The sequence below is a fragment of the Lottia gigantea genome (genome assembly GCF_000327385.1).
Source record: "Lottia gigantea unplaced genomic scaffold LOTGIsca_25, whole genome shotgun sequence".
Lineage (NCBI taxonomy): Eukaryota > Metazoa > Mollusca > Gastropoda > Lottiidae > Lottia > Lottia gigantea.
This window is the reverse complement of record NW_008708752.1, coordinates 2,742,168-2,762,538: the sequence shown is the minus strand read 5'-3', so window position 1 is coordinate 2,762,538 and position 20,371 is coordinate 2,742,168. Positions and strand designations below refer to the sequence as shown.

Below are 20,371 nucleotides of genomic sequence, written 5' to 3'. Positions count from 1 at the left end.
AATTTCTGTCCTCTTTGTAGTAGAAGAATTGAAGCCTTACCGAAATAAAGTTATTAAGTTTTTAGACAAAGCTGGTCTCACCTGTGTACATGAATACATCGAAAGACTCAAAGAAATGGCCGGTTTAGGGTTTAAAGAGAAATTATTGACAAAAGATGAACTTGCAAAGTTCAAAGAGTCACCGATTTATTTAGCTATTTTAGGAAAAGTTTATGATGTAACTGAGGGAAAACGGCATTATTGTAAAGGTGCTGGGTATGAAGGATTTTCAGGTAAAATAATTATTTATTCTTTTAAAGTTCCTCTGCTTTTTTATCATTCTACTCAGGCTATTATTGCACATTATTCATTAAGTTAATTTCATCAGGGCAAAGGAGGCAAATGTCTTACGCCGAATTTTACCTAAAATTTGAAATAAAAAAAGAAATTTTGTGTAAAAATTGAAAATATAAATATGATATCCGCTAAATATATCATATATTTGATGTCTGCGTTGCGATGAAAGACTTCACAGATAATAAAAGTATTTTTGCCTCATAGAAAAATGACCCTAGTTAAGTTCTTAAAGCCGTGTTCATAATGTTAATTTTGGGATTCAAAATAATCTTACTCTTTTCTAGGATATCCAATCAACAATTACAAAAACACATAGCAATGAAAATTTTGAAATATATATATATTATATTTGTTATTTTCTAGGTCGAGATGGAACGAGAGCTTTTATTACTGGTGATTTTACTGAAGCTGGTTTGATTGAAGATATTCGTGGTTTAACTCTACCTGAATTCTTGGGTCTTCATGAATGGCAACAGAAATATGATAAAGATTACACATATATAGGTATTATTTTTTTTTTTTCCTATAAAATTAAGTTTCTTCTTATAAACTCAGCAAATCATCAGAGAAATATCACAATGAAATGGAGTTTTACATTCGATTTGCAATTGATTGAGCTAATGAAGACAGACAACACCATGTAGTGTGCAAGGGGGGAAATTTTTAATTTCAAACTGTCAGGGGATCTTTAACTTCTACAGCCTAAAGCACAAGGTGTTTATTGTACCCAACGACTAGACTTTTCCTATGTCGGCTTCTCTGGTCTGCACATAATTTCAGAAATAAGATTTCAGTGGACAATGGAGCTAAGCTAACGCAGGTTAACCTTATTCTTGCAGAAATGCATACTCTTCTAGACACCTGATATCACTTTACATTATGAAATACTTACTCACTTATATTGATACTTTCTCATGAGAAAAGTTCATTTGCTGCTACTAATGTTTCACCAAAATGTTATTTCGGGTTTCGTTTTGCCGTTTATCATTGTTACAATGACAACATGTTTTTGTTTTTTAATGTATAGGTAAAGTTATAGGTGAATATTATGATGAAAAAGGACAGCCAACTGAAACTCTTATTGCTTTTAATCATCATTTAAAAGAAGCTTTTGCTGAGAAAGATTTAGATGCCTTAGATATGAGTTTATTTCCACCTTGTAATTCAGAATGGACTGAAGCTACAGGAAAACGAATATGGTGTACAGAGTGGAGGTAAATTTCCTTACAATGGGGTCACCGATAATATAGATTTGCACCATTTCAATTTTCAGTCAGATGTCTGTGGTTCTTGCACCTCCACATAAAATAAGCTTTTTGTGATGTCACTATTGCAAAAGCTTCAAATAGTATCTGTAATATTAATTTCATTAATTTGGACACCCCATAAAAACGATTTTTGTGTTTATGATCTTTAAAACATATTTGAAAAGGAATATGAACAAATTCTTCCTCCATCTTGCATTCGACCATTACTTCAGTTTCAAGACCTTAACTGATTTTTGTATGTATGTGGTAAGGAAATGGTGGAGACCATACTTTAAATTTTAAAATTTGTTTTTAGTGGTGGTATAAGAAGATCATGGGTTGGATTACCACGAGAATATTTACGTGCTGGTAAAACACAACCAAGATGTGCCTGTGTTAAAGATATAGGTCCTCCATCCAGTCAACCTGATTCCAAAAATCATAAAAATAATGGTGATTTAGACAATCCATCTTTAAAAGTATATTCTGGTTGTGATCCTAAAGCTGTTTCCTGTTCCTTTCCAAGTTGATCTCAGATATTATTTTGATTTTATTTTTAATTTAGATAAGTTTATTTGAATGGTTATCATGTTGTTAAGAATAATGACATGGCTCAAGCTGTAAGACATTTTATAAATTATACTTAATATTCCCTTTACAAGATCTTTATATTATGTTTTTCATAATAAATCATCCATTTTAACTTTAATAAACATAATTTACCACTTTATTGTTAATCAAAATTATTTTCCCAAATTAAGGCCTCCTGTTATTTTTTTTTTATCGAAAATCACCATTTTGTGGAATTTTTAGTTTCTTACAATACAGTAAAATGGTGACATAAAAAAATTACAGGTTTATGTTCTACTTTTATTTGGCTAATGAAGAAGGGCAATTCCATGAAGTGCGCAATGAGGAAAATTTGACACGGACAGCAGCATTAGCCTTCTCTTTTTCTATTTGTAATGTTAAAGGATCTTAAACATACACAGCCTGTTTATTGTCCCATTCAAACAACTATTCGCTTTTTGCATGTCATCTCCTACATGCAGCACCGATAAGGGGATCCCGGGTTGAAAAATCCAAAAGTCTCTTCTCAATCTATGCTGAGATTGAAGACAGGACTTTCAGGTTAGCGAGCTTGCGTCTAACTCACTGAGCCAAAACTGGATATAACAAAACAAGATACATTTCAGTATCACTAATATGTAACAATATTCTTCTCTATTAGCACCATTCCTCTTTATCAGTGTCAATAAGTGAGGTATCTATATCTTCTGCCATCTTGGATAATATCCAAGGAGCATGGTCTATCACAACTGTCAACAATCTGTCTAAATATTCTTTCTGTTTTTTCATCTCTGACATTTTCTCTGCTAGAACTTTCAGAACATCTTGCTGGAATACAAATGGATGTATTTACTAACTTCCTTATAATTCTCTGTCTAAGCTTCCCTCACCTTGCATTGATCTTCTTAAAGGATGCAACTAAATTGTAAGTTAGGATTCCTTGCAACATGTACTTGTAAGGCTTTCATAAGTGAGACAAGGTTAAGGAACTTTCATTTGAAGCAATTACATTTTTATAATGAAATAATGCATATTTCCAAAATAAAAATGCATTCTTGGGCTTTTGGAGGGGACTCTGGTTTGCAGTATCAATCCCAGTTTAGAAATTGATTAAGAAATGACGAACCTTATCAAAATAATCACTGGACATTTTATCTACATCTTCCTTTATCACCAAACTCAAATCTTCTATTAAGATCATGGAAAAACATTTTTGAAGAATATGAAGGAAAGTTTACTGGGAAAATTTCCAGCATTACACTGACAAAAAACATTTTAAAGAGATTGTAAAGATGTTTTCTAAACTTTTTTTGTGTATCGGGGACACTGATAGCATCAATTTGCACCATTACAATTTCCAATCAGACGTCTGTGGTTCCTGCAGTTCCATTATAACTAAGTGTTTGATGACGTCACTAATCGACAAAGTCCTTGTGTGATAAAGCAAATTTCAGCATCAAACACTTATTTGTGGAATTGCAGGAACCACAGATGTCTGACTGAAAATTGGAATGGTGCAAATTGATGCTATCGGACAACCCCTTTAACTTATGTCCATTTGTTCGTAACTGTCACATCCACTCCAATAAATTATGTTACTATAGAAATGTAAGTTGCATAATGGAGAGCGGTGACGCCATACTTTGAAAAACTCTTTCTCTAGCCATATGCATAGAGACGAGAGTAAAAATTTTAATGGATCTTAGTTGCTTTTTCAGGCTGTCGTAAATGGCAATGAATGATCTTGTTACTTGGGCTCTTGGTCTAAATATAATGAATTACCTGGATCTACTGGTGAAGATTTTATTTCTGTGTTGTACCAATCGCTGTTAGTTTTCATGTATTCTAACTTCTCTCTCATATCAAGCCATCTGGATTCAGCCAATAACAACTACAAAAACACATTGTTGTTCATCACTAAGATGCCACCATGTGGCAGTATCTTAATCTGAATTCTAAAGACTTATCTATGGTTTCTGTTAGTACATGTATTATTATTTTGACAGAAAAAGTAAACATTTCATCGGCCAAATAAGAGTCAGAAATATATATTCTAGCAACAAAACTACATGTAACGGACCACTACCCATGTTCGAAACAATTGAGGCGGGGAAACACCAAAGATTAATCAGAGAGAGAAACCATCGACCTCAGTGACATTTCTATGAGATATTGGGGTCGACTCAGGATCACAGAATTATCAAGTTGTCTAACAGTTCTGCCCAAATCCCTATAAAATCAAAACTGATGAACCTACCTGATTTTGAACATTTTGCAACTTGTCCGAGACTTCATCCTCTTTTCTGAAAAGTGTGAATTACTGCATCATATTTAATACATACGGGCAGAGTAAACTGTACATATATAAATTGTTCATATTAAAGCTTATATATACATTGAACAATTTTTACATATTTTTGCGCCTTCCTTAGAATCCCAACTTCCTGTGTTATGAGATTTATCCATAAATAAACTCACGTACTGCAATGGTCTAGCCACAACTAATCTCGTCTTACTAGAGTTGTGTAAAATTCTGTTAACTCGGGATAAATTGGTTGACTTGGAACATAATAATTGCCCATTTATCTCCAGAACTCTACAACAGACGATTTCTTTTCAGCATTTCGGTTTTATCATGGAATTAACCAATACATTATTCTTTGGTGGCGTACAATTAGAAACAGAAAATACTCCCGATTATTGTGACTTTACTCAACATGGGAAATAAATGGCATAGCCCATGTCTATGCTTGCTTCTTCATACAATCTACTTATTCTGACTACATAAAACTTGTGCCAAGCAATATGAAAGCTACATGGACGCCATAAATCATGTGCGGCAACATATTGAATAAATTGTTGTTCAATGACATAGCAAGTCTAATGTTTGCTTCTTCAGACAATCGACTTATTCTGACTAGATAAAACTAACGTTGTGCCTAACAACATGAAAGCTAATATATAACGAAATAATTTCGGATAGCGGCCAAATTCCCCATCAGTAGCTTTAAATACTTACATGTCATTTTCTTGCAGATGAAGAGTTTCAACAGAATCTTTAATTCTTGTTAACTTGTGTGTATCTTGATAAAGACTAATATTATTACCACAATCCTGTACTTGTAAACAAATTACTCTCAGTGGTTCCATAGGTTTAAATATATTCCACAGTTCTCTTTGTCTTTCTGGTCGTAAATTAGATCTGTGTACAATTAAAAGAGAAGAGGAATAAGTCTCATAAACCAACTAGGTAGAAAATGGATGAAACTGGTGAAGCATGGTGGATGTATTTGCAAGGGGACATAGATTGACAAGCAGATAAGAACAACTGGGTTACCAACGACTGCTATAGTGACTGATGCCATCTGAGAGAATCCGACCAATTGCTCTTTTGTAGCAACATTGTCATATATAGGTCCGAATCCCTGACCATGGACCACGATCTCAGATGTTGATCTTGGTCAAATGGTTAGAAACCGAGACTCCTTCTATCGGAAGTCAACGCGATAAAATGTCTAAGTTGCTCTCAGTAGCCACCAATAGCTCTGGTTCTATTTTATGGCAGATCTTCGACCGGGACTGTCGAAACCTGCGAGAATTCAGTACATTATGGTTACTATTAGTCCTTCCTTCCATCCATCTCGATTGAAATGATTCTGATAAGATATCTTGAATCGGCAGACGACTTTTAGAAACGGAGACATACGTTTAACGAATCTGAAACCATATAGTATAAGATTTTCAAATGAGAGACACTTACGATTTTCTGGAAAGTGGTGATAACAAGGTGCCCATATCTGATTCTGAAATTGACCTTTGCTTCTGTAAAGATGGTTTAGATCTCAACTGAGGAGAAGAGCACGGTGATGGAAGAAGAAGAATGGAAGGTGAACTACTCCCAGTTTCTCTGGAACGTGATAATTCTATAGCTGCCCGATACTTGTCTCTGTTGTACACATCTTGTAGTTGCTTGTGACCCTGGTTTCCACCACCTTGTGAAAAATCATCTTCTAATAGATTATATACTTCTGATAATACCTCTTCACGTTCTTCAGTACTCAGTTGATACTTGGTCCACTCTAGAGGGTTTAAAGATTTATGTTATTCCAGCTAGAACAGGTTGTAAGACACGATAACAAACGCAAACAAACCAGTATAGTTCTTTGTTAAGATTATTACATTCTTGTTAAGGGAAACGAAATTATATGAAGTTTTATGTTCCACTTTAATGCACCAGATTTGATGCAATGAAGGTATACAGTAAATAGAGCTATATATTCGCATATATATGCCTTAAAATAGGAAAGTTCTTTGAACATCTTGCTTAAGTCTGAGAGGAAAATGAAAACGTACTAACCTAAACAATCTAACTTTGCTTCTATCAAGTGTTTACCTGTAATCTCTCTTTCTGGAAGAAAAACACTTACAAAATTCGTGATTTCGATGGATAAATTAGTACCTTTTACATTTCTGCTGAAAAAGACACCACCATGCAATGGGCAATAGGACAGTGGTTTTAACCTTCACTGTTCTCTCACTATTAAATGGATGGATCAAGCAAACTCTTGGGTAATCCAAGTGGCAAAGTGGTATTGGGCTTGTGATACCGCACAGAAGAAATTGAGTTTTTGAAAGGCTAACCAAATACATGAAGACCTACCCTCAAATATTGGAATGACATTATAGAGGTATTTTGATGATAACCAACTGAGAACTTCATCATTACCCCATTTTAAAACCTATAATGAAAACATATCAGTATAGTTCAGAGGATTATATACAATTTGGCTTATATCCAACCAATTGCTGGACATTTCAATCATACAATCTTTTGTTTAAGTGGCTCAAAAGCTAACTCACGCACAGTTTGCCAGTGAGAAAGAACATTTCGTTTCAAAAGTCAGGAACTATATATCTTTTGAACCTTAAATTTTACGAAAAGGCAAGCAACAAGATACTGAATAATCCATACAAATTCTGAATTCGAACTCATCAGTTTTCCCCCAAAATTGCTGAGGTTTTTTCTCAGTGAGATACGAGTAATTCCGAAACAACTGTGATCCCAAGTTTCTGAATGAGCTGATCGATTAGACTAATTATCACCAATCAGTTTTAATCATGTTAAAATGTAACTCAGGTGGTGAAAATAAATCTATTGGATTATTTTAGCTGTAGCTTCTCCCCAAATTAAATTTCTACATGTATAATCAGATTTTAAATTTTACTCATTGAGTATTTTTTATGATATTGCTGCTTTTTTCTGATCAGAAATACAGATCAAGCCGAACTGTGGTCACTTTCATTGACCAGATTCGCGCCATAGAGAAAGGTTGAGGTCAACTTCAAATCCCTATGAATAAGAGCATCAAGATTAGCAACGACTGCATCTTGTCAATTGCTTGATTCTCTCTATAATAGAGCGTTCACGACTGAAGTCAAAAACATCAGTTGTTCCTGTTCTAGCTATTCATCTGAATCCTGTCAATCCTCAGTTATAAGCAGACGTTGAATTTATCTAGATGAGATGCAGAATCGTAAGTATAACTGAAGTGATTGTGATTGTTATGTTTGTGAAAAGCAGAGGTTAGGAACAATAAGGAACCAATCTCTCGTTTTGTGTATCCTCTGTGAGTGACTCCACATGACATCGACGATCTGACCAGATTGTTGTCCATTTCTTGTTCTCATAATTTGATATTCAACCAATCATATGGTCTGTTCAACAAACGATTTTCTTACTGTATGTGAGGAATTCTAAACAGTTTGTTTTGATTGGTTAGCATCATTTATGACAAATGTTGATGCTAATGTGTCAAAACTGAACAGGATATAAAGAAGAATGTGATAAGATCATGGATGGTAAGTGAAGTAAACTATAGAATAGAAGACGAAACGAAACATTTTATCATATTGAATAAGGGAAATAATCGATTTTCGTATTGATTATTTGACATTACCTCTTCTTTAGTATAAGACGTTACTGGACTATTGTTAACAAGTTTACTTGGCGGAGTTCCTACAAAGCAGCAGAAGACAAGGATTTAAAAGAAAGGACTAGATTCGTTTAACGATCAATTCTAAACTGTTAAAATTCTAATTAGACTTTACACATAAATATGTGGAAACTTAGTTGCCACTAAATAAAGTGTTGATTCATATGGAGGTCAATCGTATTCAGAATTAGATGCTATGAACTTTTTCGATACATCTGTGCAATGTTCAAAGACAAAATACCTCTTTTACTTATGTCATAATACGTCTAATTCATAATGCAAATGTTGAATTACCGACACAATATCTAAAATGATACGTGCAATGTCCTTTCACTTTGACAAAAAATTTTTTGTCGAAGTTGAACTAACCTGGAATTGATGATTTAATTGAGTCTGGTAATTTGATAGTTAAATTCGGTTTAATTCGAAACGTTTTCGGTATTTTAGGCAGTTCATCGCCTTCATATGTTATTCTGATTAAAGGTCTTTTATCTGAAATAAAATTCAAAGGAAGCATCTACCATAGTTTATATGTATGAAAGTATACGAATGTATTAAGGGCCACGATTCGCCATTTCCGGGGTTGATTTGGGTCAAATATGTAAACAGCCTTCAGAATACTAGAACTGGACAAAAATTGAATATTTTTTTCAAATGCACACGCACAAATTTCACTTTCTATTTCTATATAGGTCTTTTCTATATGGTGCTGACATCTCAAGAAAGGATGATTCGTCATTTCAGCGATGAGCTGTGAACACTATTTACTGATTAGCTTAGCTAAACAATTCCTGATTCTAAGACTAAGGTACGATTGGTCAAACGGATGGTCAGTCATTCCTTAGTATATTTCAACATTCTTGGAGTCGATATATTGTAACTCTTATTATTTCGCGTAAATTCATATTATTTTGCTAATTACACATGCAAACAAGTATGACATTAAGTTATGAGGGCTGTAAAGACTTGGAAATGTATCTTCTAATTGCTCATTATTGGTCTGAAGATGTAAAGGTTATACATTGTGCAATGAGTGAAGGATAATACTTCGCTACATTTTCAATATCGTAAATAGTAAAACAGTTGATCGTTCACAATGTTATGATTATGTGTATAGTTTTTAATGGCCAACAGCTGACAGAAAAACAATCTAACTGATATGAATGATAATATTTATTACTTGGAAAGTTACAACCTGTTCAATTCTAATTCAATTATTTTTTATTGAATTAGAAAATATGTTACTATAATCATATATATTTTACTTAAAGAGACAGAAGTGTCATTTTCAGGGGTTGATTTGAGTCTTGAATATAGGTAAATAGCCTTCGGAAACTATGTACGAAAATCGCATAATTCTTTCTAAGGACCTCAAACTAGGAATGTAACGTTCTTTTTCTTTATATGTCTTTTCTATAAATCACAGAGTATCTTAAAATGACGAGTCGTCATTTTAACATTCAAACACTGCAGATAATTCTGGACACACGTGGATTTGAAGGCTCAAATTTTGACAGTGAGCTGTGAACACTATTACTGATTGGTTTAGCTAAAAAAAAAATCCCGTTTCTGAGACTAAAGTATGACTGACCAAAAAAAAAATGTTTTGGAGGTCCATATCATACCTGAGTATACCAGTGAAGGTCCGTAGAACAAGTTTTCCAAAGAATTACATAAGCAAATAAACAATAGTTTGGTATCCATACAGAATATCGTGTTCAACAATAGCCAGTGAAAAAATGATAAATTAGATCGCTGGAAACGCCATTTACGCGCATTTCGATAGTAAATTCCATAACTTAGATATCACCTAATTTAATATTTGACATAGAATCAAGTGTTTCCACCACGTTCTGCGCCCATGATAGGCTAAGTAGTATAAAGAAATATCCTAAATTGTAATTCAACAAGTGATGGCCCTACCTGTCATGTCAGCACACAAAGATAATCTGAACAGATAAAGATTAAACGCCGTTATCTTGTATAATATCAATCCTTTTATTCATTCCTGACCGAGATGAATGAATGAATTTTTAACTTTTGAACTAGAATAGGCAAAACTTATTTTCTATAAGAATTCTATCAAATCAATAACGAAACTAATCAGTATAATTAATACATTTGAGGTTTTCATTTATTTTCATGATCTGTTTTTAATCAAAATTTGGACCCGATCCAAATATTACAAATAATTTGAAGAATATTCCCCATTCTTAGTATTTTTAATGAAACTTCCTCGTTCGTAGATTCAAATTTGTCGGTTATGTTTCAATTCTTCAAGCTTAGAAAATGTAGATCCAAATGGGGTTAGAGACAATTTATTTATTTGTTTGTTTATTATTTTTTTTTTATAAATACCAAATATTTATATTTCTGTATTTTAGGTCTATTTGAATAGTGAAAATATTTTGTTATTGTGTTAAATTCCAAACCATATTAACTAAATGAATCTAAAAAATCTGGTATATTCTTCTCAGTGACTGGTTATGGTTATTATGAAAACCAAATATAGTCATATATACAGTAAACCACACGTTTTGAAGAGGAATTTCAAGCTCATATTTTCTTAAAGGCAAGGTGGTTTTGAATTTTAAACGTTTTAGCTTTGAGTGAACTATGCTATCATATCACTGTTCTGCGTTTAGCGAAACATTGCATCAGAAAATATATCGCACCCTTTCACAGTGACTTTAAATATCGACTGTATAGAGCGAAAAGGTGATGACGTCATAGTTTATTTTTAGCCCATATCTTTCATCAGATATAGAACTAACCAATGAAATGTCGAGTTTATGCTGACTGTGTGTTTATTGACCAATGAATTTCTACCACATCATCACACCGAGACCATAACCAACATAGTCAACATACGCTATGGTTTGATACAAGTTCATACGATAATGTTTTCAACATATTTACAATTCTGACCAAATTCAACTCGCTAAGTTAACGGACTACGGAAACATGTCTCTACTGACACCTCGGACAATCGTCATAACGACGGATAAATCATCATGTAATGGTACCGAACTGACTGTTTTGGACGACGACATGATGGACGAATATACCGATTCGGGCGAACCAAGAAAAAGAAGACGACTGACACATTTATCTCCAGATGAGAAATTTTTAAGGAGGTAAATATCTTTTTTAAATGTTTTAATTTGGGTTGTATTTGTTCATTATTTTCTAACACGTCCTTGTAGAATGTACACATTGCGTTGACAGAATGGGTTGTGGCCAGTTCCTGTTCGAGTATTGACAGTTGACACGTCAGTGGTTTAAAGTGACAGTACATGGGCATGAGCACAATATTTTTTCATTTCCAGTTGTTTAATTGTAGTTTGGGCTTTATAAAAGTGTGCGTAGTGGTCAAACTTTAGTCTTACGAAGTGACATCAGGTATTCTGAAAGTGGGCGTAGGAGTGGATTTTGGGTGCCTTCTGTAGAGCGGGTCAAAATTGGTGTTTAAAACTTAGGGTTAGATTTTAATCAATATATTTTTTCTCTTTACAGAAAATTAAAAAACAGAGTCGCAGCCCAAACAGCCCGAGATCGGAAGAAGGCCCTAATGAGTGAAATGGAAATAAAAATAGCACAACTGGAGGCGGAAAAAAAGAAATTACAAGATGAAAACACCACATTGAAAATTCAATCCGATTCTTTAGTCACTGAAAACACTGAATTAAAACAAAGATTGGGGCAATGTAACGACGGAAAAACAGACTTAGCAACATCTGACAAATTGGAGACGAAATCCCACAGATCTGCAGCATCTGCTGTTCCTCTGCCGAAGGAGCAGATTTCGACTCCACTTCGTTGGATGGAGCAATACAAGGCCTGTTGCCTGTTACTCAGCACCCTACTGTGTATAGTTTACTGCACCAACCAAAACAAAGTTCAACAGCAACTCAGTTCCAGCAGAAAACGAAAGCAGTCAAATCCATCTCGGTTAGTCCGCATCAAAACGGAACCGAATCAGTACGGAGGGCAATGGTGGGGCCCTCACCAGCAGAGCTGGAATCCATCAATGAACTTATAAAATTTGATCATATTTATTATAAACCCAACTCAGTTAGTGTGTCAACGTCCACGACTGAAGGTCAAGGTCAAATGGTATTGAATGGTCATCCAGTTGTTGTTAAAATAGTTGACAAACCAACAAACACACAAAAATGTGTGATAAACAATAACCGTAATATAACTCTTAAACGAGTAACCACACAAAACTCGATAGTTCCCACAACAAATTGTGTGCAAAATCAAAATTCCGAGGTTATTCAAAATCAACCTTCTTTTCAAACACCATCCATAAACATTACTGACATGGAAACACAACATCAGAATCTCAACCAGAATTCAGACATGAATGACTTGGATGACTTTCATTTGTGGGATGACTTAGATTCTTTAATCAGCGAGAACTTTATCAGTCAACTAACTGAAGACAATGTATCCAAACCTATTTCACAAAACCAATGTGTACAACATGTATCACCTAACAGTGCCGACGGAAACAATACTCGAAAACGAAAGATCTCTGAAATCAATGAGTATATTTCAGAGGAAGGTTTCTTGAGTGATTCTGGACTAGGAAGTGATAGCGAAGCCCTGTCTCCTAAAAGTGAAGTGTCTAATTGTTCAGATGACATTTGGCAAGAATCATTCAGTGAACTCTTCCCTGGTTTGATTTGAAGAATATTTGTTGAATTTGTATGTTGGAAAGCACCTCACGTGGGTCGCGTAATTGATATTGAGTCACTATCAAAAATTTGAATTGTGAATATTTCACTTTTATTACATGTATATTGTTAATATTTTGTTGTAAAAACTCAAGTTTCTGTGAAATAGTTTCAGGATTAAGGGTTTATTAAAAATATGAAATGCTAGTATTTCTTTTCTATTGGATGTTAAACAGCGGTTGAAAATTTTCATTTTTTCAAAATGTCCCGAGAGTGTCCTCCAATATCGCCCCTTAATGATTCCTGTTTCGTCCCTTTCCCATATCGTCCTTAGCTATTTTGCCCCTTTCCCATATTGCCCCTTCCTGGATTTGTCCTCTTCCCAATTTGGTATTAATCAGATGAATGGGTTTCGAGCTATTGCCCTTGACTCAAATTGACACGATAGAGGCTACAGTTTTCATCTGATCTTGATGAAATTTAGTATGCATGTATAAATTGATGAGATCTCGGATAAAGTTGAATTTGGTAATAATCGGATGGACGGTTTTTGAATTATTGCCCTTTATTAAAAATGCGTGAAATTTGGATTGTGGACACGATAAAGGCTAGTTTTTACCTGATCTTGATGAAACCTGGTGTGCAAAGTATATATTAATGGGCTCTTGTTTTAATTGACAATTTGATTTAATATATTATTATGATACAGACTACAATTACACTATCTGTTGATGAGAAACAGTCTTTGAGGTATTGCCTTGACTTATATATATTTAAAAAAAATCTAAACCTGAGAGCAAAAATGAAATGAAATGAATGGAGTTTTACGTCCTACTTTTCTCCACCTTGTGGGCTAATGAAGGCGGGCAACGTTATGCAGGGTGCAAAGGGGCAACTTTTTCCAGGACAGCGGCATTAGACTGCTCTTTTTCGATTTCCAACTGTCGAAGGATCTTTAACGTGCACAGCCTGTAGCACACGGGGCCTCGGTTTATTGTCCCATCCGAACGACTAGACGCTTTTTCCCTGTCAGCCCCTCTTACCTGCATCAATGACAGGGTGAAACCGGGTTGAAAAATCCGAAGGTATTATCTCGACCCATGCCGGGATTGAGCCCTGGACCTTCAGGTTAGCTAGCAAGCGTCTAACTCACTGAGCCACCGCAGCTCCCTTAACCTGAGAGCAGTATGATAAAATGTATTTGGGTTATTGCTATTGGTTTAGGGTAGATTTTGTGGAAAAAACTACTGAAAATTACTGACAGTAAATAGATGAGATATTAAATGCATTATAAGGATCTTTAAAAAGACCGTAATCATTTCAGTGGGCGTATGATACCTTGACTGGCAAGCTATCGTAATAACAAGAAGAGGATTCAATTAAGGTTTTGTAATTTGTGTCAAATTCTTTTGTAGATGCAACGCAAAAAATTAATGGAAAGTGGCGAAGTGGGCAGGGGTGAAATGGGAGAGGGTATATATTTAAAAATACAAAATGAGAAAGGGGCACAATGGGAATAGATATGGGCGAATTGTGAAGGATCTATATGAGAAACACCATCTCGGAGTCCGTCATTTCTCAAAATATCTTACAAATATTCTTATTTGTCGATAGAATTTGGTCGTATGATTGTACGTAAATCTCAAATCTGTTTTCAGCTGAGCTTTTCATCTGTATGGATCACCCTCATAATCATATGGTTTCATCCCATTGATAATGGTTCAAAGTGAGAACTCTTTGGTTTTAAACACTTGACGGAGAAACACAAATGCTGGTGTTCTCACAGCAATCTGTATGACATTGGTTAAATGTCTTAGTCCATCTAGGATAAGAAAAGAATAAATTGACACTTGAATGAACGTCCCGTGACGGATGCCAAAACCAAATAACAAACATTTTTACGGACTCGATTGTTCGGGCTTATATTTCTTATAGTTTATATTTCCGGAAAGGCAATGACCAGTGTATGGTCTTTAGTTGAAGTAATGAAATTGTTATCGAGGCTGAGATTCAAAATATGGCATATCTATGAAACAGGCACAAGTCTCCAATGGAACATCTGAAGTCTCCCATGGAACGTCTGATAGAGTTTTTCCCCAAATTTGCTTGGAAAAAATAGACTTGATTTGGTGCATTCTGACAAAAGTATTGGGACAAAAACGTATATAAATCATAGGTTTTATTTTGTTAGAAATTAATGCCACCCATTGGCGCCGCCGCCATTGTCAAGGACTTCCATGACGTGGATTCCGTTCTTTCGCCAATTTTATTCTTAAAATGCAACAAAATTCCCCTTTTTTTTTAGGCATTAGGAAGTTTTAAAAATATTGGAATCCGTTTTTTTAGTAACAGGAAAGTAGAAAATTTTACTATAAATAATCATCTGGAAATTCAGTCAAATTTTATTATCTAATATATAACATATTAATCCGAAACGCTAGGCTATAAGTATTAAAGGATCGTCAGTCTGAATCCTCATTAAACATTTCTTTTGTGTAAATTGTAAACCTATATTCATACAAGGACATTAGTATATACAGCAATTCAATTACAGGGGTTCGCAACCAGTGGGTTATTTTGATTTTTTTGGGTGTAACGAGGCATTTTGTAGTCTAGCGTAAAATTTTTGTTAATTATAACTTATGTGTTCTATTCAGCCAGGCTATATTCTCCGAAATAAAAAGATTGCAGGGAAAAATCAGGAAATAGGGGGAAAAGATCAATAAAGGATCATGAATGGTGTAATAGAAAGAAAAGTGGGGGAGAAGTCAACAAATGTCCCACCGACGTCAATCATTCTGTACAGAAACGTTCAGCTAATTTTGGGATGATATATCCGGGTTAGTATTATTATATACTTTTATCACGTTTTATAGGTGGGATATTGACTGAGTTATATATCTTATAAAAGAAAGTTTTCACTTGCCTATAACTGTCAAAACCATTCAGAAATTTAACACTTTCGATATACCAGGGCGTCGAGTGACAGATATATATACTAAGTTATAGTCATATGCATTATTGCTTTACCAATTATCAATAAAACTCAAATTAAAAATAACCAATTTTACTGAATTAAAATTGACCGACAGTTCGTCTACAATTTTGATCATTTTCCAAAGCAGATTTTACAAGTATTATGACGTCATTATTTAAAGGAAGACTACCTCTAAGAATGAACATCAAATTTAAATTACCAGATATCATATCTAAAGAACAGAATCCTTGTTTATAAATCCATTAAACTGTGTATTAATTGGACAACCCCTAAATTTTAAATGCTTATCGGGGACACTGATAGCATCAATTTGCACAATTCTTGCAATTCCACAAAAAAAATAAATGTTTGATGATGTCATTAATTGCAAAATTTGCTTGTTTCACATAAAGCCATACTTTTGATAAGTACCTGCAATTTTATGGATAAATACTCAGTGAATATGGATTAGGGCGAACAAGTTTTAGGGCGAACATGGGACTATGTTTGAGGGCAAACATGTTTTAGGGCGAACGGACCCGTATTAGTTTCACTTTATGACACAATACATGTAATATTTTATTTTCTATAAAGGTACCAAATGGTGTGGAAGAGGAAATGCTGCAGCTAATTTTACTGATTTAGGAGAAAAAAGGGAGACTGATATTTGTTGCAGAGGCCACGATTATTGTCCCGACACCATCGGATCATTTTCATCAAAACACGGCCTGTTTAATGCCGGATTATTTACTAAGTAAGACTTCCTTTTTAATGAAAATTAAATCCATTCTTTTTGTCCTAAATTGCAAAAAGTCCTTAAGCTCAACTGTTGAAGATTTTATTATAATGAATTGTGCACGAGCTGTACATATATTTTGTTATCTTTGTCGTCGTATATTTCTGTGTCTTACACTCTTTATTGTTTTTATCCATGAAATTTTACTTATCAAAAATCTATTTTTTCATTCAAGATCTCATTGTGATTGTGAAAATGAATTTTATGATTGTTTGAAGAATTCTACTGATGAGCTGGGATCAGTCATCGGAAACATTTATTTCAATGTACTGGATTTTGATTGTTTTGAATTGAGAAACACCAAGATATGCATCAGAAATGGGTTTGTTTTTCTTTCTTTCATTTTCTCACATTGAAATTCTAACCTTTTACAAAATATACATAGGAGGCATGATTACGTTATTGGTTATCTACTGAGCTAGTCAAAAAACCTCAGAACTTTAGATACTTGCTTCTAGAAGTGTTGCTAAATCCAGTTTCCCACAGACAAAACCAACAATTAAATTATTGTTCAGTTTATATACCGCGCAAGTCAAAAACTTTGTTAACTGTTGTTGAATTCGGTTGCCCACAGACAATACCAACATCTTAATTCATCCTACTTATTATTACAGATGGTGGTTTTCGGGGTGTAAGAAGTATGGGTATGTGCAGAAGATGACTTACGTTCCTTTCAAAGAATTTTGAAGTATTAAATGACGTTATAAAATGCTCTGTATAATAAATAACAACCTTCAAGCCTCTTAATTCATATTTAGCAAATTGCAACCAAGAGTCCATAAATTGCATTCTCCTCTGTGAGTAGTTAACTGTCACTAATTCTCTGACGACGACACACTCATAAGATACCTCAACAATTGTCTTTGTTTTAGTACGTTCAAGGGACCCGCAGCAATTCAGTATAGCTTTCCCATTATTAATAAAATACTTTAAAGGGGCCATAAGAAGGTTTTCTAAACGTTTTACGTGTATCGGGGAAACTGATAGCATCAATTTGACGTCCCCGAAATGCATTAAAAGTTAAGAAAACCTCTTTACAATCATTTTAAGCGAACTCCAATAAAATAAACTTAAGAGTAAAATAAATGTTTGTATGTCAGCCATGACAGATTTGATAATATAATTTTATTGAAGCTATTTACAGAATTTGCCCCCCCTCACCCTCCTCCCAAAAAAACAAAAACAAAAACACAACAAAAACAAACAAAAAAACAAAATGAAAACAAAGTGTATATCGACACGTCAACACCACATTGTAACCGAATGTATTACTTGAAATGCAAAAAAACTGTTCCTTGCTGATCAAATTCCTATGCAAATCAGTTCTTAAGTGCTTGATTTCTAATTTATATCTGTATTTTTTCAATCTGAAAGACAAAAAAAAAAAAGAAATTGATACAGTCAATGTTGCTCGGATGGGACTGAGCACGTTGACGATCCCTCGAAAGCTTGCATTTGAAAAAAAGAAAGCTATGTCGCTATTCTGTCAAACTTTTTCCTCATTACAAGCTTTACGATGTTGCCCATCCTCAGACAAAAACAGGTACACAAATCTTTATTTCATTTCATTTCCAAATTTTAAATACTTACCTCATCCAATTCTGCAATAAGATCATTTAGTATGTCTATATCTGTTTTGTCTGCAGCAGTCGTATTTGGTGATTGCTGTGATTTGACAGCATTTGGGGTAGCCTCTGGTGGTGGGCTCTTTGGTGGAGACACAGAAGATGGTTGTTGAGGAGCATCTGGCTGGATTAACTCTACAGCGGTTTTTGATTGTTGAGTGTGTGGAATAGCAAACTGTTCATATTGCGGAGTGTCGGGCAGATGAATTTGATATGGTTGCAGGGCGATTTCTTCATGATCTGATAAATCCTGTAACTTCATTTCTGAGTTTTCTGTAGGTGATCTTGATGGACCTTGTTCCTGAAGAAGAATGAAGATGACTTCTTAAAAGATGGCCCTTGCTATCAGCTATGTAGAACTGAAAATTGGGATTTATTTGGGTTAGTTGGACGAGAAAGGACGAGCCTTGCATTGAATTGAAAAAAATGGTATATAGTGTTAAATATACGTTGACACAATCAAAAATGGAATCGAAATAGTTTTTGGAATCTTCCTTAGATGCGCTAGGATATCTTTGGCGACTATATTTAGTTATCAGATGATACCAGCAACAGCGTCATTTATCCATAAAAACGTTATTCACCTTATTTGTTGCCCCTTCTGATCTTAAGAGTAGTTGTTTCTGGAAAGAAAAGTTGGGGTACAAATTAATTGAATATGTAGTAATTCAACTTAAATAATAAAACGCGTCAGAGCATAATGTAAAATTCAAAATTTCCAACAGTTCGTTACGAATAGCAATTACAGATCTGAATAAGAATCGACAAGTTCCATCCTAGGTATGACCTTAGCTACTTAGAATAGAATATTCTATACAATATACTATACTCATGGTATATATGTATTATAACACGAATCAAAAAATGAAAAGAATGGAGTTTTACGTCCTACTTTTCTGCAAACACGAACCAAAACTGTAAGAAAAATAACATGACTTAGTATACATACGTTATGTTCTCTGAGCTTCTGTTTCCAAGATTTTTCACTCTGTACACTGCTCATACTGCTCGTATCCCAGTCTGAATTGTGAATTGTCACTTTCTGTTTAACCACTGGAGTGGGTTCGGGAATGGTACTTTGAGTTTTCAGTTTCGGTTTATCCACTAGAATGGATTTGGCGTTGTTACTCTCGGGTAATTGTGGCTCATTTTTCTTCCTTGAGAAAAAGCTTCGTATCGTTCGAAATCCATGGCTCCTGTCCTTTTCCTCTTTCTTTTTTCTCTTCGCCTCCTTCTTTTCTTTCTTTTTCTTTGCCTTTTGTAGCGTCTTTTCATTCTTGGCCACCAACCTGGCCCGTTCATTAATTCTTTTCTCCAGGGAAGTTTCTCTCTCGCGTCTCTTAAATTTGAAACTTAATTTGAATCTTCCCCTCCCTCTGGTGACCTCTTCTTCACTTTGTTCTTCCTCTGCAATTTCGCCTTCATCCTCGCTGCCGCTACTTACTATGGAAGGATTTCTCTTGGACTTCATTCTTTGTTTAAAGTTCTCGAACTTCTGTTTGAAGCCTTTCTTTGTCGAGGAACCACCTACAAACTGTCCAGATCCGCTTCCACTTGCCACTGAGGTTTCTTCCATTCCATTCTCTACTTCTTTCTTTTCAGCATTTTTAACAACCGTGCTGGCTAAAAACGTGGAATAATCGATGCGACGTGGGCCAGATTCTGTGGTTGTTTTCTTCTCTTCTTCGTTTTTCTTGACTTCTTCATCTTCATGACCATCGACATCTTCAGTGTCTGATGGAGAAGTTTTTTTGTCTCCACGTTTGTCCTCGACTTCATCCACCCTGGGAGATCTCGATTTTGATTTCACACCTTGTTTAACACCTTTAAATTTCGCCTTGAAGCCTTTCCTTTTTTTGGTACCTTGTCCAGATTCACTATCAGAATGAGATACTTCCCCCTTATTCCCTTTGCTGGATTTCCTATCCGCTTTAATTGACTTATTTGCCTTGTTGCTCTCATCTTCATCCTCTCCGGAATTTGACTCTGCTTTCTTAGTTGCTTTTTTGTTGGACTTTTTCTTTTTGGTGTTCTTTTCATCATACTCGTTTTCCCCTTCACCATCGCCATCTTCTGTTCCAACGCTTTCCTTACTTGAACCTTGCTCCTTGCTTTTTGATCTGTGTTTGCTAGATTCTCTCTTGA

The 20,371-nt window shown here is 34.7% G+C and overlaps 5 protein-coding genes across 5 annotated transcripts; 3 read left to right on the top strand and 2 right to left on the bottom strand.

Annotated features, from left to right (window-relative positions):
* Positions 1-115: 115 nt before the first annotated feature.
* LOTGIDRAFT_116983 (hypothetical protein) lies at positions 116-2,113 on the top strand (the record flags this gene model as incomplete). The annotated part of the gene is made up of 4 exons (XM_009055754.1): positions 116-272; positions 700-840; positions 1,364-1,550; positions 1,900-2,113. 4 exons carry the CDS (start codon positions 116-118, stop codon positions 2,111-2,113), a joined length of 699 nt encoding a protein of 232 aa, XP_009054002.1.
* A 697-nt stretch (positions 2,114-2,810) lies between these two features.
* Positions 2,811-10,076, bottom strand: LOTGIDRAFT_160651 (hypothetical protein; the record flags this gene model as incomplete). The annotated part of the gene is made up of 10 exons (XM_009055753.1): positions 2,811-2,981; positions 3,280-3,341; positions 3,936-4,044; positions 4,411-4,456; positions 5,173-5,355; positions 5,914-6,232; positions 6,814-6,892; positions 8,111-8,169; positions 8,516-8,638; positions 10,070-10,076. The coding sequence occupies 10 exons, from the start codon at positions 10,074-10,076 to the stop codon at positions 2,811-2,813; spliced, it is 1,158 nt and encodes a 385-aa protein (XP_009054001.1).
* A 1,034-nt stretch (positions 10,077-11,110) lies between these two features.
* On the top strand, positions 11,111-13,302 carry LOTGIDRAFT_232105 (hypothetical protein; the record flags this gene model as incomplete). Its single annotated transcript, XM_009055752.1, has 3 exons — positions 11,111-11,283; positions 11,663-12,097; positions 12,226-13,302. 3 exons carry the CDS (start codon positions 11,111-11,113, stop codon positions 12,839-12,841), a joined length of 1,224 nt encoding a protein of 407 aa, XP_009054000.1. The 3' UTR covers positions 12,842-13,302.
* Positions 13,303-16,386: 3,084 nt separating this feature from the next.
* LOTGIDRAFT_98568 (hypothetical protein) lies at positions 16,387-16,894 on the top strand (the record flags this gene model as incomplete). Its single annotated transcript, XM_009055751.1, has 2 exons — positions 16,387-16,559; positions 16,777-16,894. Coding segments are annotated over 2 exons (291 nt in total), but the record flags the coding sequence as incomplete, so codon positions are not given.
* A 1,053-nt stretch (positions 16,895-17,947) lies between these two features.
* Positions 17,948-18,488, bottom strand: LOTGIDRAFT_160649 (hypothetical protein; the record flags this gene model as incomplete). The annotated part of the gene is made up of 2 exons (XM_009055750.1): positions 17,948-17,968; positions 18,192-18,488. 2 exons carry the CDS (start codon positions 18,486-18,488, stop codon positions 17,948-17,950), a joined length of 318 nt encoding a protein of 105 aa, XP_009053998.1.
* Positions 18,489-20,371: the final 1,883 nt, after the last annotated feature.